Raw genomic sequence first — 18,356 nt, 5'->3', positions numbered from 1 at the left:
TTCTAGCATCTTCTGTCTTTCTGAACCACATTAACAAAAAAAAAAAAAAAAAAACTATTCTACTTACCACAGCTCTCTGTTCCAGGTTGGCCCTGCCAAGAGAAATAACACTGTTCTTCCTGGAGCCTAGCGCAAAAGTCAATCTCTCTCCTGGAATCAGACCAGGGGGGAGTGGGGACAGGTCCAGGTGCCCATTAGGGGTTAGAGTACAGATCTTGGGGTCTGTAGAAAAGAAGGAGTGGAGAGAAGAAGATGGAGGAAAGGAACAAGTGGGACAAAAAGAAATGAGAAACACAAAAAACAGTACGGCATTTAACGAGCACTTCCCTCCTTCCCTCGCTTCTTCTCTGTTGATGCCATGCAAACAGAACTTGCTACTCTCCAACTCTTTTCAACATAAATGTCTTGAAATGATGTTATGACTCACTCTCAGGCAGGGAAGCCAGAAATTACAGGAATATCTGCCAGTGGCTTGTCCATTCCTATAGATACATTTAGTGGAATAGGTCTCAAGGAACTATTAACATTCCAAAATGTGTTCTTTTTTCAGGTAAGCTGACATTTAAAAGGCACATTTGGGCTCAGGAGAAGTGTGATCAGACATCATCAAAGGCCTCCCTAATGCGCTGCTAAATGCTACTCTATATTGCATTTGGTTGGTTCCTGGTTTTGTTATGCCCACAGGGAGAAGAGGGGAGAGGAGCGGATGGAGAAGTGGCATCAGACATGCATTATTTAAAGTGTGCGTAGATTACACCACAGACTGGAAAAAAAGATGCTTTACACTGTTTGTTGTGGAAATCAGAAGACGTTTTTGATGCCTAAGGTTCAGTGAAACAGCTAATAGTTTTCTGAAGTGTTAATAGTCTTAGTCACACTGTGACCTTCGAACACATCTACAATGGTGAGCCTTTTGCCAATCAGATTGAAGCAGGCAACAGTGTGAGATAATGATTCTGGGAGCAGTTTTGCATGTTTGCAGTTTTGTTCTAATTCAGACAAAAAAATCCAGGATAATCATTTAAAGAGGTTAATGTTTTCATCTCTGAAAACACAATTAACAATATTAATAATTTCTGCGCAACATGACACATTTCAGGGTAAACAGAAGATCAACCATTATTCAACAAATAACTTCTGTAAAGCTCCTGGAGGCACGTAATACCTGAGAGATGCAGAGAGTCTTTCTGCTTATCATTCTCCTCAAAATTACAGGAAGACCTGTCATCGTCCGAGTAAGAGCGGTTTGCATCACCCTGTATCAAGGAAAGTGGTGGCGTGAGAACACATGGATGGGACGTCGAGAAAAAGGAGACGTGAGTAGATGAGGGAAGAGAGAATAACGAAACGTGTAGAAATAATGATTAATCACAAGCTCTTTTAAAAAGGAACTTCCAATCTTTTGCCCTATATGTATTAACCAAATATCTAAAAGGCAGTCAGCTCCAAAGCCCACATGGTTTACTTTCACTCTTCAAAGCCAGATCTGAAAAACATACTTGAAGTTTGGAAGTAACTCTGACACAGGTCAGTGCTCACAAAGTACTGAGGTGAAATATTCAATCCATTTTATGCCTTCGTTATTGCTGTGGTTGAACAAATCCTTACAGTATATTCAGAAAGTTTTTTTTCTTAACCAGGACAAAGATACTTCTCATGTATTTCTTTAAACTGTGCAAAATTATGCTTCAACCGAAAACAACATGTGACTGATTATGTCACATTCTGAATTAAACAAAAATAAAACAACAACAAAAAATAAAAAAAAACACAGAACATGATTGACTATCACAGTTGGTGCGTCTTTTGACAAGTGATTACTTGACTGTAAATAAAGATGGACAGCATAAGAGCAAAAGTGGAGTCAAAACATCTTCGCCCCCCCGGTGGTTGGCTCCATTATAGGTCATAAATCCCTCTAAGTCCATGTTGGCAGATGGAGACATGAGCCAAACTAAAAACTTCAAATAAATCATCAAACATATTTATCTTCAAAGACGATTTCTGTCAGTTGAATAGTACTTATCGGTGTCTTCATTTTTCTGAAACATTATTGTTTTATATTTTTTGAGATTATGATTGACAGAACTCGGACCCTTTCCATGACATTGTTAGCATCTAGGATATTTTGGCTTCACTTTTGAGCAGTGGCATGGAGTAAAGACGCGTCACTCATCCTTACATATTAGTGCCCTGAACCAAGATGTCTCACCTCAGCTTGGAAACCCTCAACCAAGATAGCAACCAGTAAATTGAAGAGCACATAGTTTCCAAACGTCATAAGAGCTACGAAGTAGAGAGCAGCACAGGGCGAGGTGGATGCCATGCCATTGTACAACACCATGTTCCAGTCCTCTTGAGTCAGAATCTAAAGAAAAAATAAAATATGCACGTTCAACAGCACATTTACATAGGCTGTGAAACCAGTGTTCAAATGTTCAAAGTTGAAACTACCTGAAAGACAGTGACGATAGCCCAGAGCAGGGAGTCAAAGTTCTTCCTGTCGGGCACTGTGTCTCCTGCCTCTGTCTTCAGGCTGAACTTACACCCAAAGATATGCATCCCCAGAATACTGCAATGCAAGAAGTGGTGTCTCAAATAATTCAGGCTGTCACAAAATAATAATATACTCTAGTTTTTTTGGTTTTTTTTTGTTGAATTGTACATTAAAGAAGTATGTTGTGAATTTAAGCATTTATGGACTCTGTGAAGAATTATATGTTATGGTGAGGCACATGTACTTAAAATCACAATATATAAAACAGGAGAATCATTGTGATTAGTACAAAAGAACAGAACAAAAGAAGCTATTCAGTATGTTTGCTCTTGGACACAACTATGTTTTAAATTTTAGACATAAAATACATATGCATACTATATATACACATGCATTACAGTTGCTATTTGCTTCATTCAAATCGCTTTTTTGTCTTTTTCCTTCTACCTGCACCCATGTGTTTGCTGTTGTCAAAAGCCCCACACAACGCCGTTTATATTCTTATTCACTGCTGCTTTCTTTAGAGCAATTTGTGGAGAGGTTTTAAAAGTTGATGTTTTAGCTGAGTGGTACTGTACATTACTGCTCACTAAAAGCTACAGTGGCAATATGCATAGGCCAAATGCCACTCGCTCAGGCTAGCATTAGCTGGCTAAAAGCTCTGATACCATCTGTCTTGGCATACTACATTTGATGGATGTACTGCGGGGGTAAAGAAGCTCGTTGACAGATACACATACACACATGTGAAGTTGCAAATACACATGCACACATAAAGAGACAAGCAGGGTTGGGTTAATATAATTACGCTTCTGTGGAACCATCATGTAAAAATGACTGCACTCGCAATAGTAATGATAAATTATTCAAACAATAATTCTGTAAATACCATCTTCATTTTCGGAGGTGGAATTGGACAGAAGGGTAGGGAGTGAGTGTGTCTTTGTTTCCTGGGGGAGGCTGATAAGATGAGAGATTCAGCTGAATGTTTATGTTACTGTAAATTACAGTTTTCAGCATCTGAGTTACAATATTCATTTTGGTACAGAGTAAATTCTGTCTTTAATTGCTACATGCAATTTAGAGAATATTTTGAAAACTCACCCTTTTGTTACTTAAACTAGTAAAATATTAACAACACACCTTTCTTGGAATCTGAGATAAGTCTCTGGCTGTCAATTTAATTGCTATGGTTCTTTGGCCTGGGGCCTATCTGTCTAATTGAGTGAAAATTCAAAAGATGAATGTCGAACACACTGTTGACAGACAGACAAGTTAAGATATTCATACATTTCAGGCAGATTTAATGCCAGAGAAGAAAGCAGGTCAAATAAATAAAGCCTTGACACAACAAATACACAGTTTGGGTAAAAATGGAGTGGAACTTCAATAATTGGAAGCTTTAATCCTATTACTGTGCATGAACTGTGGGCTGGACTTTGGCCATGGCAGTCTTCACTGTACTCAACTATTATATCTTGTCTTAATCTGTTGATATTCTATCACAGCTTTTTGTATTCAAAGATTTTGAGTGGCAAAAAAACCTGTCTTAGGCTGTTCAACTGTTAGACAGAGTGCTGTGCATTCATCAAAACCTAAAATTACATGTATATTGTTGACTCACAACATGCATGTCTTAAGGGGTTCATATCTAGATCCACTGTCTGAGGATAGCCTGTGTGTGTACACATATTACAGGTATACACAAGGCCATATACAGAATCTCTGCTTTCCTAATCCACACTTTCTTGCACTCCCTGTGTCTTGTTAATTCCTTTTCTCTGAGCCATATTCCACATACTCCTGTGCCAATCTATTACCTGAAGATGAAGATGAAGAGCATTAGCAGCATACAGAAAGTGGCCACATTGTCCATAGTCTTCATCAGCACCACCAGCTGCCGTCTGAGCGCAGGCATGAACCTCACCAGCTTAATGACCCTCAGCAGCCTGAAGGTCCTCAGCACTGACAGACCGCCGTCTGCCTGACCAATAATCTCACACACACTGGGGTATGAAGTTGCATCCAATGGATGAGCGTGTGTATTTAACAGAGAGAGACAGAGATACAGTGGGAAGTTGGAATATTTGGAGAAATGAAAATACAAAATTTTCATAATCTGGTAATGTGGGCAGAGAAAAAATAAATAGAAAGCAATAGAAAGGAGGGAAACACCAGGTTAGATAGATCAGATAAGAGGATAAGTCAGATTTTCATACCAATTAAAAACACTACTGTAGAAGTTCTGAGTCTATGAAGATATATAATCCATACTAACGTGATAAGAAATGCTGCTGTATTTAACATATTTTATCCTCATGCTGCTAGACAGCTCCTATATAAAACATTTTCATATGAAACAAGCAGACAGCTGAACTAGTTAAATGCAAAGCTTGATGGGGAATACACCAAAAATGAAGAAAAACCTGACTGGAACAGTGGGTTCTGTTTTCTGGTGCTGAAGATATGTTTTAAAACACACAATTAAATGTGCAGTATATAGACATCACTACACATTGTGTCGAGTTTTCATTATTTTCCAATGCAGTGATTTGAAATTGCAAATCAGCCTCTGGAATGTAAGGTTTTATCGAGCAAGTGCCAACCAGGTTAACTTAACAATCAGCTAATCATTTTGTAGACTGCCAACCTGATGATGACAATGATGCCGTCAAAGATGTTATAAGGGTTTCTCAGGTACTCAAAGAAGCCAAAAGCAGTGAGCTTTAGGATCATCTCCAGGGTGAACATGCTGGTGAAGACAATGTTGCAGATTTCCAGGACATTGGTCAGCTCATCGGGCTGCACGGAGACCGTCAAGGGGGTGGAGGGTGACGAAAACAGAAATACATAATGAAAACAGCAAGTAAGATGTGTAAGTAGATATAGTGGTAAGCAAAAGATAAAATGATTTGCATTACAATCATTTCAAGAGCAGTGACATAGAGCATAGAGAGGCAGGTACAAAGAGATAAAAACATATGCTGATACTAAACCACTGCTTTGCAATCACTACTGCTGCAACAAAAGATGCAGGAGCCGCTGTGAAGAAAAAACTGTGTACGCTTCACATTTCTCCTACCATGCTGAAAAGGCTGTCACTCAAAATGTCAGTCACTTGAAAAGAGAATCCTCCCTTACCTGACAAATAAAATTAACACATACACCTAAGACAGGCTATAGAACAAACTGTTTTTTAATCAGAGGGAAAAAAATGTCAAGGATAGGAAACTGTAAAGGAAATCTCAGGTAACATCAGCAATAGCACACAGAAAAAACAAGAAGGGAACTGAGAGTGTGTTTTGTCTGTGTAGCACATGGTCTCAACACTGGCTAAATAGGAGAGCGGGTTATCTGGAATTGGCAAAGGAACAAATAACATACACAAAATGTACACACAGCAAACACACACGTCAGTCAATCCCAGATTTATTTCCATTTAACGGGCATGTGTAGAAGCAGAATTGCTTCATGCAAGCATATTCTGAGTGTGTGTGAATCAGTGTGGGTTATGCACGATATGGATCAGATGCTTTCTCTGATACCCCCTGTGAATTTTCTGTTTCAAAGCCAGTGGAGAAATAGCCAGCTCGCCCTGCCAAAGTTACCACACCATGTCGGAGAAAAACACATTCAGCCCTCCCTCTCCTCTAATCCGCTTTTTCTCCCAATCTATCTCCATCCCCATAGTTCTCCATCCCCTTTTTCTTTCCGAGTCTCATTATCAGGCCGACCCATCTCTTCCAAATCAATATCCTCCTGTCGATCAGAGCAGAGGAGAACAGTAAAGGAGGAAGTGGGCTGAAGGAGAGGGGAAAAGAGGAGCAAGCAGAGGGATTGTTTACGTATGGACACATCTCTAAAAAATTAAAATGCCATGAGATGTCATGAGAGAGTCACAGTAAGAGATAGGGATTATAGTTATAAATATTTGAGGAAGCAGAGGCACAGTCATGTTTTACTCAAAAGCAGTTAGCTCTAACCTTGACCTTTGTCCGGAACTATCTCTCTAGCAAAGTACAAATACAGGATATGAGATTTATTGCTATTGACAGAACCATCACAGCCCTTGACACCACAGTTTAAAGCAGACAAAATGCCATCATTCCTCCTTCTCCTTCCCTCCCCTCCTCTGCTTTTCCTCTTCTTGTCACAGCACTTTCCATTCCCTAACCATGTTTCTTCTCACATCCTTGTACCTATGTACTCTCCTGTTACTTTCGACCATTTTCCATCTCCAGAATAATGTTTCGTAATTTAATCCTTCCATACAAATATCTTCTCCCTGTTTCTCTCTCGAAATGTTCGCTCAGTCAGCGTACGAATGCTGCCATGAATATGAATGAAAAAGCTACAGCTTCCAAGCCTGAGTTTCAGTGTGCCAGTTTCCTTTTCACACAGATATGTCCACACAAGAACAGATAACACGACTGCAAATACGCAGTTCATCTTTTGCTAACGTGCAGCAACATTTGATGAATCAGAAACAATTCAACATAAATAGAAAATAATTTCTGACGATCTAAGATCACAACTATAAGGAGCAACGTGCATTTTTTATTTGAAACCACTCACTTGATGTGAGCATTTCTCTGAAGCAAGGAGTTGTGCAGGTAAGGCAGCCTGTTGGTAAGCCATTGTTGGAGAGAAGCACAAAAATTTCATACTTCTTGTTTTAGAAAAAAACTGCATGAGATAAGACTTTTCTACTGCAGAGCACAAACATGCACTTGTATTACTGCTTCTCTGCCAGCCTGTGGAAAGTGTGGTGGGGGAAAGACTCTAGAGACAGACAGACAAAGCATCTGTGAGTGTATGCACGAAATGTGTACGTGTCTTTCTGCATACATGCCTGCTCTGACACGCACAAACACTCGCACACAGAATCACACAGGGAACTGAGCTGAAAACTGCTGTGTAACCAGCGTCTGCATCCTTCTTCCCCTCTCACTCGTCTCCTTCTCTTCCTTCCCCCCACAACCCTCGTTTATTTTTAGAGTCTTCAGAGATGAGAGAAAGCAACTACTCTGTACACTGTCAAAGAGTGAGTGGGTGGATGATAGAGAGAGAGAGAGAGAGTGAGAGAGAGAAAGAGAGAGTTAGAGAGACAGTGGGGAGATGGAGAGTGAAACTGAGGGAGGTAAAAGAGTCAGTGAGTAGATGAGACACTTGGGATAAGGACGGAAGGAAGGAAGACTGCAAAGAACAAAGGACGAGTGGAAGAAGGAAGGTGCAAAGTGAGGGTGCACAGAGGCACTGATGGAGAAAATAAGGGAAGAGAAGTAAGAAGAGAGAGAGGTGGAAGTATATAAGTATACTAACAAAAGAGGGAGTAGGAGAGAAAACCAAAAAATGAAAAGATAAAACAGGTTGGCGCGAGTTGAGAGAAAAATAGAGGGAAAAAAGTTGTTTTATGTAACTGCTAGTGAGTCTATGTATTTGTGTCTCTGATGAGAAAGATATTTGTTTATGTGCATGCACACGCTGGACGTACACACACACAAATGGACGTGTATTGCATGTGTGTGCCCTTAAATGTGTGTATGTGTATAATTGTGTGTGTGTGTGCTCTTGGCAGGCTTCTCCCACTCTCTCGCTCAAACACCTGACTTGTCTGCCTCTGAGGAGCCTGGCCAATGTTAAAAGACAGCTCAGTTTTGTCTGCTGCTAGGCTAAATGTTTACACCTCTGTCAGGAAGCTGCATGGCAGTGATGCTCCACTCCCACACTCATGCTTCTGAGTGTCAGCTGCTATTATGATATTTCTAGCACCAATGCTTCATCAGCAGTGATTAGAGCTTTATCTGCTGAGACTTTGGTGATTTGTGGGTGTGAGATGGAGCAAGAACTCATGACGCTAACACACATTATTGACACTATAGGCAGTTAGTGTAAAGGATAAAAGGGCAATGCATGTTCCTACAACAAAGTCAAGGACCAGCATATTTACCAATTTCCAGAATACTGACTGTCTTTGTTGCTAAATTGCAGGTATTTAAAATAAGTAAGGTAATCTAAATATAAAGTAAAAGCGAGTCCCCAATAAAGACCTGAGGCTTGTAATACAGAGAAAGTTCAACATGTCCAGGATATCTTTTCGTTATCCAGCTTCACTAAGCCCAACAACTAGACTCTGGTGGTTATCAATTTGTAAATCAGGCCAGGATTCCCCAGGCTATGTTTGCTGCATATGACCAATCTCAAACATGGACAAGTCTATTAAAGGCAGTGTGGCATATTTTCCAAGAAAACTATAATAATGCACAAATACAAAGTCAAACACATAACCCAGCCTATAAGCAACATAGTCGCAGCTGCCAAATGCAGGAAGGACAGCTAGCAAAAAAAACGCCAACTGTGTGAATGTGTAAATGAACAGGCTTATAATATCACTGCCACATCATCAGGGCACGAGTGGATCACACTATAATTACATGTCTATATTCCATTAAATTTATGCATTGCTTAGATGTATTCTTCTGGTCTGTGTTTTACAGTTTTGGTCTCATTCTTTCAGCTGCAACGCCCCCCCCCCCCCCCCCAAAAAAAAAACAAAAAATAGAACATAAAAACACTTAATTCAAAGTGACACAATCATATCATAGGTAAAGGTATACAGAAGCACAGTGAAATGAACAATGTTTAAGTTCAAACAACAATGAACTTTAACATCGTTTGCAGCCAGCAGGTAAAAAAATTAAATGAAAAAGACGTTCAGTACACCGATCACAATCCACGCACCGAGCTCCACGATCTTCCATGAATAATTAAGACATTCTCAAGAGAATTCATTGGTCAGTAGGCAGCGCTTTTATGTGTGCAGATCTGTTAACTCGCACATAACCTGCTCCAGAGCAGGTCAGGTGTGCAGCATCAGTTACCATGCTGATGTACTCAAGTAAGAAGTGATCCACTGTAAAAACTGAGAATTCTTGATAGCTACAAGTCCGGCTTCACAACACAGGCCTCTGAAACACAAAGTTTTAAAGTACTGAAGAACAAGGGGTTCTTGTTTTGAACAAAAACACTGCTCTTACTACTTGATTAGCTGATACCAATCAATTCTAATTTCCATTTCTTTCTTGATATTAGCCTGCTGACAAATGCAGCACAACGCTCCAGAATTCTGACAATGAAAGAAAAAAGATTGTGACGCCTGAATCACAAGGCTTTCAATGTGAAACATAAGGAGGGCGAGCTGATTTTGTAACACACAGCAACAAAAGCAAATGAACACTAAAAGAGGGAAAACTGGGAGGCTTATATAAAAAAATGAAAATAATAAAATAAAAAAGAAGTTGATCAAAAGAAATTTAACTGCCATCTATGTTGATAACTGATTGATCATTTCAGCAAAAACATCAAACGTTTGCTTAAATATAAGGATTTGCTGCTTTTCTTTTTATATAGTGAACAAAGAGAAAGACGATAATGATTTGAAGATGTCACTTTTGGCTCTAGGAAATTCTGAAAAGAATTAATCTTAATTTTTTGACATTTAATAAACTAAAAATTAATTGATTAATTGTGAAAATAATTTGTACATTAACTGATAATGAAAATTATTAGCCGGTTGGTTAGTTATTGCATCCTGAATTATCACCACTTAAACAGTATCAAGATTTATGTGACAACATTGGCTAAATCGTCATACCTGGTTATGATGCTCGATGCCCATACTGATAGTGTTGATGAGAATCGCGATCATGATGCCCCTGCTGAAATATTTGCTCTCCACAATGCCCCAGAGTTTCCTCCTCATATCATTCCATGTGTCTTTACAATGTCCAAAGCATGTTCTCTTCCTCTTCCTATCTCCATCTCCCCTCTCCTCTAGGTGATTCTCCTCCTTGCCTGTCTCTTTCACTGCATCCTCCTCATCTTCCTCCTCGTTGGCAGGGTCTCCCACAGCTCTCGCCCCCTCACTTTTCAGTGATAGTGCACATATAGGGCAGGCCTCAGGATTCTGAGGGACAGTCAGACTGATGGAATTGGCTAGTGGCTGAGAGCTGTGGTCTTGCTTGCTCTGGTGTGGACAGTGGAATGCTGGGTAGATGCAGAGACAGGAATAGACAGAATATATGACTATGGACCTTAATTTCAGATTCAGAATTTTGCTATGCAAAATATGCAGGTTTACCACATACAGGACTGTTGCAAAGTTTCAAAAAGTTATTCTGAACAGAACAGAATAAGCTTGACCCCGTCCAAAGTAAACAGTACATGACCCACAAAATTACATCATAAAATGCAGTCAGATTTGTGGGAAAACATTCTTGGTTGCCTGACCATATTGCAATTCAAGTGTAAAAATGTTACATAAGACATACTCAGATGTCATTGCTGACACCCTCCTACTCACATCTTGGGTGCCTGGACTGATGCCGCTCTCCGTTCACATTCCCTCCACCACGCCTGTTACCTCTGCCTCCACCAGCTGGTGGGGGTTTGCCCCTCAGCGTGTAGTAGAGAGCTGCCGATCTCCTCTTAGCCTTGCGAAGGACATGGCACACCAGCTGGAAGATCTCCTCATAACAATCTCCCGGCTCAGCCATGCTGGCCAGTGTGGAGGAGGACAAGCACTGCGCCCTTTGCTCCTGCATCAGCTGGTGTTCCCGCTGTTTGGTCTCTGAGAACTGGGTGGCGATAACCACCAGGCACAGGTTGATCATGAAGAATGATCCAATCTGGGTGGATGTGGAACAACAAATAGAAAGTTAGGCCATGTATGAATGTGGAATTGGGTGCACTGAGATGTACAGTAGATGCAGTGAATTAAAGCAAACAATGGAAAATAACAGTAGGAAATATGAGCTAATATCTAGTCCAAATAATGAAATGGTCTGTAGAAAAGAAAGGGGGTAAACAGTTAATGCAGACCTAACAAAGAAGCAGCTTAGACAGTAAGAACCAGTGCAGTGTGTTATTTAAATAAGCAGCCCATGGGTATAGCAGATGTTGCTCATTTAAGAAACACAGAATATGTTATGAATTGGAATCTTCCAATGGTAAATGCAGACTTGTTTTTAAATCATTCTCACACACTTTCTGATTCTAATAATGTGTGCCAGTTCTCCTTTAGAAATGTTAGCACACATGCTAAAGGTCTCTGAGGGTTGGCTTTCTTCCAAACTGATGCAGGCTGGAGCAGACAGACAGAGCCAACACATGCCCAAAGCACAGTTCAGCGTCTGGCTATCTTTCCCCCTCTCTCATCTTATTCTCTGACTCTGATTTGACATAACTTTCCCTCCCACCCCCAACTTTCTTTCTTTTCTCATGCTAGACAACCCTTCTCACGAACAATTCTTTACCCAGTTTCTTTACACAAAAGAGCTTTCATTTTCTTCTCACGAGTCAAAGCAAGGGCTGGAGCAATAGCTGCAGAGAGAAGATGAGGTGCGATGTGAATAGTACATGTTCGCTGACCCTTTTAGTGGCGGTAATGGGAATCACTACAAGGCTGCTGAAATGGCTCTTATTGGACTACTCCAAGCTGGTTACGGAACAATGATTAGATCAATATAAGCTGATGTTGAACAACTCAAAAACCAGACTGCTGGATGGACATGGCAGCTTGCAGCAGTGTCAATTTTGTTCATTGCAAAGCTGAACATGTTTTCTTGTTTCCCCTTCTCAGACACACACAGCTACAAGGCCAAAACATTTGAAGCAGGAACGCTAGATAAAACATGCACAGATGAAATCCAGAAAATCCAAACTTTATGACCTTCCACTTATAGAGTTTCATCCCCAGTGATCAAAGATGCAGAGGAAGGTGATGGAAAGATTGGAAAAGAAGAAACTCCAAAGATATTCAGAGAGAGAGAGAGAAAGAAACATAGAACGGTGGTGTGTGTGTGCGTGTGTGTACGCCCGTGTGTGCTGGGGGTGTGTGAGTGAGTGTGCATGTCTGGAGAGAGGGTGGAGAGATGCACATCTGTGGCCTGCGGGTCAAAACAGGTTTGCAGGTGTGTGGGGCTTTGATTTCCCTCCAGGCTTGCATCTGCGTTTGTGTGTGTGCATCTATTCTGTGATTCTGATCAGTAGACAGCTTTGCGCATAATCAGGGAGGGCAGTCCAATATCATGCATTCAGATGATCACTGCATTATGCACACATGCAAACACACACACACAGAATTGTGTTTCCATCACTTCTGGGGACATTACATAGACTTACATTCATTTCCTGGAGGTTTAACCACACAACTATAAAAATAAACATTGTCTAATCCTAACCCTTAACTTAACCCAAACCTAACCTCAACCTAACCTTCAAGCAAGTCTTCATGCTAAAATTTAATGATTTACATTTTGGGCACTTGCTTTTTGTCCTCATAAGTAAGGCAGGTCCTCACAATGGGACTGTAAACAGACTGTTGTCCTCACAACTACAGGAACACGCATACAAACACACACACACATGAATGCACAAAAAACTGTTTACATAAACAAAAGCGTGCTATCACACACACACATATAAATTAGGATGGGAGGCTTAGCTTACAACTGATTGCATTTAGTCTATGTGCTTCTATGCAGCTGTAACACAGAACTTACAACTAGTAATTGCCACTTAGTTCTAAGTCACTTTAATCCATTTATTCATACTCTTCAATGTGACACCAATTTAGACATTTAGGCTGCATACTTGATTGTATAGCAAGTATTGAGCAGATTGAGATGAGACTCAGTTTGACTGTGGCGGTCAAACTCCTATTTGAGGGCTGGGACTTGCAGGATCAACTAACAAGCTTTAAAGTATGAGGTACTGCAACTTCATAATAACACAACAAATACACACAGAAAAGAAGTGGACAAGTAAAAGAGCACAAGGGAAAGGAATCCAAAGTGAAAGAATGAGAGTTAAGGTGACCCTCACTGTGCAAACAACACCTCCGTGGCCCATGGAAATGCCCAATTGAAAACCTCTCATCACAACACTTCTAGGGCATCCCTCAGGACTTTAAACTACAAGTTGCCAAACAGGCTCAAGCCTTGCAAGCAAGCCCAAGAGGAGCAGCACATTTGTGTGTGTAGTCTGTAGCCTGGCTGTTAGGTGTTGTGTAAGCCACACTGTTCAGCCACACTGAACTTTAAAGCAAATGAGCTTCTTTTGGTTGGTCACTTCTCAAAGCCTAATTGTGTTATTCTAGTAGAACATTAAATTTCACTTCACAACAGCTGGTTCTATCAATTTTATGTGTTCTGTTCTGGGAATTTCATGCCACCATCAGTGTGCAAAGAGCTGATCAAGTTTTTGCACTGTGTGCCAGTATAGTACTTTTTACTTTTAGATCAACATTTTTTTGCCTGTTTCAACTGCCCTGTGTCCTTTTGTCTCCTTTCATTCTGCTCACTTCCAAAGATAAATGTGGGCAACATCAACCTCCCTCCCTCCCTTTCATATTGATTAGACAGTCCTTTATGCTACTATCGACTTCCACAAGTCTATTAACACTTCAGTCCATTATTCGGGATATATCCTCATTCAATTTATTGATAGCAGGAGACCAGTGATGTCCACATATATTGGAAATGTTATGAGAACATGTCATGAAGGATTTTTATCTTTTATGTCCAGAGTGTCTAACTACAGTTGCACTTCATTATTTATTTATTCATATTTTGATCATCCGAACCCACTGTCCACTAGATGTGTCAGTCTGTAGGGATGTAGAGTAAAAATACACTATCAAGTGGAGTACTGAATTTTACTTACAATGATGAGTAAAATGAAGTAGATGAAGTTGTAGAACGAATGGGCATCCATTACATAATACATGATCTCCACCCAGCCCTCCAGAGTGATCACCTAGGAGGAAAAAGTCTTCGTCACATTTACAGTGTAAAGCTCAGCAGATATAACTGTAAAAAAAAAAAAAAACTTGACCAAACATTTAGCCATGAGTGCAGCATAGTTCACATCACACTTAAATGCAATGGGTTGCTCAACCTCACCTTGACCTTACCAGCCAATGTGGGACTTACCTGAAAAATTACGATCCAGGCATAGACAATATTGTCAAAGTTGATGGCGCCTTTATGGGGATTACTACTTCCTGTGTGGCATCGAGTGTAATATTGGTTCCAGTTGATGCACAGACCCACTGCTTCACCAGCACCACTACCATTGTTCAGTGGTTCAGGACTCAGGCCTAAAGCCTGTCTGTGGAGTGCATCCTCCTTGTCCAGGCAGCATGTGCGTCCTCCTTCGCGCCTCGCCGGCACATCGGAACATGACATTATGCCATTATCAGATGCCAGGGAGCAGATGAAGGGACGTTCATCATCCTCCTCTGGCTGGTAGTACGGAGGAGGCAGGGTCATACCTGAAGAGCTGGGGTAGGGACAAGGTAAGAAACTAAGTTAGTTGGTTACGGAATAAAATCTGTACAGACAGTGTAGCACATTATGGATTTTTTTCAATACTGTTTCAGTACTTCATTTGGAGAGTTTTACAAGGATTTCAAAGAGAGGGAGAGAGTTGAGAGAGAGCAATAGGGGAGAATAGGAAACCAAAGATGTTATATAGCATAATAACTGAAGTAAATAGCCAGAAGTGCTCAACCAAGCATGAATAGGAAGTATTCTCTTTTTCTACATTGCTCACTTGCACATATAGACATACAGTACAGTATATCCTTACAGTATACAGGATATATACAGTAAATGCAGATGCACATACACAGTTAGACCAACAGAGAGCCAAGAGTTGCTGACCTTCCTATACTAACAAATGGATCAGTTCAGAACTGTAAGTGCTACAGGATGTGTGTGTAAGAGAAAAAACCTTTTCCAGCATTGATTGAACACTGCCTAAAGCTACTGCAGCAACCAGGAGCATGCTGGTGGGTGAAGTAAATAAGGGTGGGGTCATGCCATGGTCAGGACATTATAAAATGGGTGGCTTGAGGAGAAATCAAGCAACACCTAAGACGTCACATTCAGTTACACATACTCCTTTATTTACTTGTTTGAAGAGAAGCGGGTGGACTCTAAATAGACCACCAACATTTTTTACAGCAGACCTAATTACTCTGGGTTTGTACACTATTGTGTTAAACCAAAAAATTAGAATCAATTTTGTATGTTCTGCTTTTTTGCAGCTACTTTGTGAGGTGGGTCACTGAATCCTACAGCAGCACACTGTCTTCTTTCTCATATTTTTGTTTTGTTTTCTCCCGGCTGGAAACACTGGAACCAAAGCATTCACTGAGAAGACCCAAAGGAGCTCTGGTGACAGCATTTCAAACAACAATCAATGCATCATGAGATTTATTTTGCATCTTTTAACATATATTCAAACCGTTGTTGCTTTAAAATGTGCTCTCAAGGCATAAAGAACCTCATTCCTTTGTAGCCATTTTAGCAAATAACCGGTTCATTATAACAGGATGCTCAATTCTTCATCAAAACTGAAAAATGAATAAATGTAATTTTGCAAGCAAATGATAGAAAAAAGCACAATTAACAAATTAGTTCTGCCATTTAAAAGAAAGACAGGTCTGAACTGCTGCCCCGATTACCCTGCTCAGTACATGGATGTAATTTGACTGGGACTGTCATACATGGGCATAATCATCACAAGTGTAGGGTTTTAACAAGTGCCAAAAGGTCATTGGGTGGATGAAGCCGTTCTCCCTCAGTGAATCTAGATATTTGTGGGATGTCCTGATACTGAAGCAGCTGTATAATTTGTAGTCTAATATACAGGCAAAGCAAATTAATCATGGTATTTACTAGGTGAGCTTAAAAATAATAAGCACATTTTGGAGAAGAGTATGTTCATCACCAGACTACTACTGTCAAAAACACAGTCATCTGAAAAGTGTATGCGACGCCATGCGTGTGTGCCTTAGTGTGAAATCAGTGGGAAAACAGATTACAATATCATGCGCTGACAACTATTACACACCATAAATGAACCCATTCAATCCCTGTGAGTGCCCCTTGTGAGGCAGTGAGTCACCATTAATAGCACGCCCCTCTCTAAATTCTGGATCTGTGTAACTGCTACCATCTAAAACACCTCATCATTTCCTGAGATGTCTCTCATACATCTCAGTTTTAATGGAAGCATGCCAAAGAGTCTGTCTTTCACCTCATGTGCACCTGGTAACTGAGCCCTATTTTCATCTGTGTATTGATCTAAAGGAAAAGTTATCTGCCAGTGGTACATGTTTATCCACTGATGAAGTTTTAGAGTATAAATATAAACGTCAATACAGTACAGTTATGCCTTCCTTGAAAACAAAATGTGTTCCTTTTCACAGGTGGAAGTGCAAAGAAAAGAATGGAAGGAAACAGAAAACTAATGCTGAAATGAGTTAGACAATGCAAATTTAAGGAAAACAATGGGAAGTGTCTTAGGGAAGGGAATAAAGACACTGCTGGGTTTGTGATCTGACATGACTGTGGAGTAAATTAGGGCAGGGTGTGGGTGCTCATACCAAGGTCTGGGTCTAGAAAAGACAAAAATAGATCCTCTCCGTCAGTAGGCCCATTACTGAACACACACACTCAGGGTCACTTGACCGTCAGTATTTACACATTGCACTGTCCCTGTCTGTCATTTCAGCTGCCCTTTTGCTGTGTCTCAGCCGCCTTTTCTCTCTAATCCCGTTCTCTGCATCAGCATCATCTCTCATCATCTTTTTTTTTTCTGCATGGACAGAGACTTATCAGGAATAGGCACACCATATGCACATACCTGCACACCACAGTTGCTTTACCCTGCTGTTTGCCCTGATATACTCATGTACAACCATGCCTTTTATCACATTTAACACCTGAACTCCTTTTCACTCCCTTTTTATTCTCTCATGTTTATCTCTTCTTTTTCAGCTTATGTTGTCTTTGTGTCTCTCCTTTGCTCTCCTTTGCAGCGCTTTTCACCCCTTGCCATCCTGTATTTCGTTTATGATGAATATCAAATACTGCTGCTAATCCTTTTGCCTCAACTGCCATACCGTGCACACATAACTTACATGCGTGCACACTACTTCCAGGACTAATAGTAGTGACCATATCAGGACAGAAATCATGCATTGATTTGATGGCACAATAAAGTTTGCAAATATGCACTGAGACACAAGTCAGTGAGCTTAGGTTGACTTAAAGCACAGTCGAGTTTCATTATGCAGTCCAATGCAAGCGAAGAGAACTGACAACACAGAGGAACTTGACATGAGCATTCAAATTGGTAATTTACTAATGCTGCTAAAGTGGTGGAAAGGATAAAAGACTTCGAAAGGAAAAAAGAAAGATAAAGTCAGAGAGAGGGCCGCTGTCAGAGTAGTGGAGCATGAATGAAGCCTGTTGCCCCCCTGCCTGAGACTTGGCATCGCACAGCATGGCACAGCAAAACCTGGCATCACACTGAGAACACACCTGCCAATGGAAGGCGAGACAAGGCTACAGAGTTGCAGAGAAATGAGACAGTTTCCAGCATTCACAATAAGTGAAAGCCTGGGACGGTGGGAAGGAAAGATTGTTTAGAAAAAGTATGTCAGAAAAGAAGACATAGCATATAAGAACAGATATAGTAAAGGAGGTTAAGGAGAAGAAACAGAGACCAACATGTTTGATCTTGTTTTGGAAGTGCAAGGGACAAGCTCCCCTTTACAACAAAAATTTTGTTTTTTCGAGTACCGTTGATGTGCTCTCTGAGGCCATTAGTGCAAGATGTTTTAGGGTAGGTCAGGTTAGAGTAAGGTATCTTCACTACAAATCATCCAAGCTCTGTGTGTATTTTATTCATTTTGCAGAAATAAATAAGGATTAGATGCAATGAAAAGTGGCCACATATAATCAAATACACGGAGAAGGGAAACGGGCAGGCTAATTGGGTACTT

General features: G+C 40.5%; 1 protein-coding gene across 1 annotated transcript in view; it reads right to left on the bottom strand.

The window, feature by feature from the left end:
- Positions 1-18,356, bottom strand: part of cacna1ia (calcium voltage-gated channel subunit alpha1 Ia) — a 72,518-nt gene that overhangs the window by 37,635 nt on the left and 16,527 nt on the right. The window contains exons 6-15 of the mRNA XM_046414841.1: positions 14,491-14,839; positions 14,222-14,314; positions 10,860-11,184; positions 10,152-10,543; positions 5,148-5,299; positions 4,318-4,503; positions 2,455-2,572; positions 2,213-2,368; positions 1,166-1,256; positions 68-222 (exon numbers count right to left, since the gene is read on the bottom strand). Of these exons, the coding sequence (XP_046270797.1) occupies positions 68-222; positions 1,166-1,256; positions 2,213-2,368; positions 2,455-2,572; positions 4,318-4,503; positions 5,148-5,299; positions 10,152-10,543; positions 10,860-11,184; positions 14,222-14,314; positions 14,491-14,839 (2,017 nt within the window). The remainder of the gene's footprint in view (positions 1-67; positions 223-1,165; positions 1,257-2,212; positions 2,369-2,454; positions 2,573-4,317; positions 4,504-5,147; positions 5,300-10,151; positions 10,544-10,859; positions 11,185-14,221; positions 14,315-14,490; positions 14,840-18,356) is intronic.

This window comes from Scatophagus argus, chromosome 16 (genome assembly GCF_020382885.2).
Source record: "Scatophagus argus isolate fScaArg1 chromosome 16, fScaArg1.pri, whole genome shotgun sequence".
Lineage (NCBI taxonomy): Eukaryota > Metazoa > Chordata > Actinopteri > Scatophagidae > Scatophagus > Scatophagus argus.
Note: the sequence above shows the minus strand (reverse complement) of the source record. Positions and strands in the feature narration are given on the sequence as shown.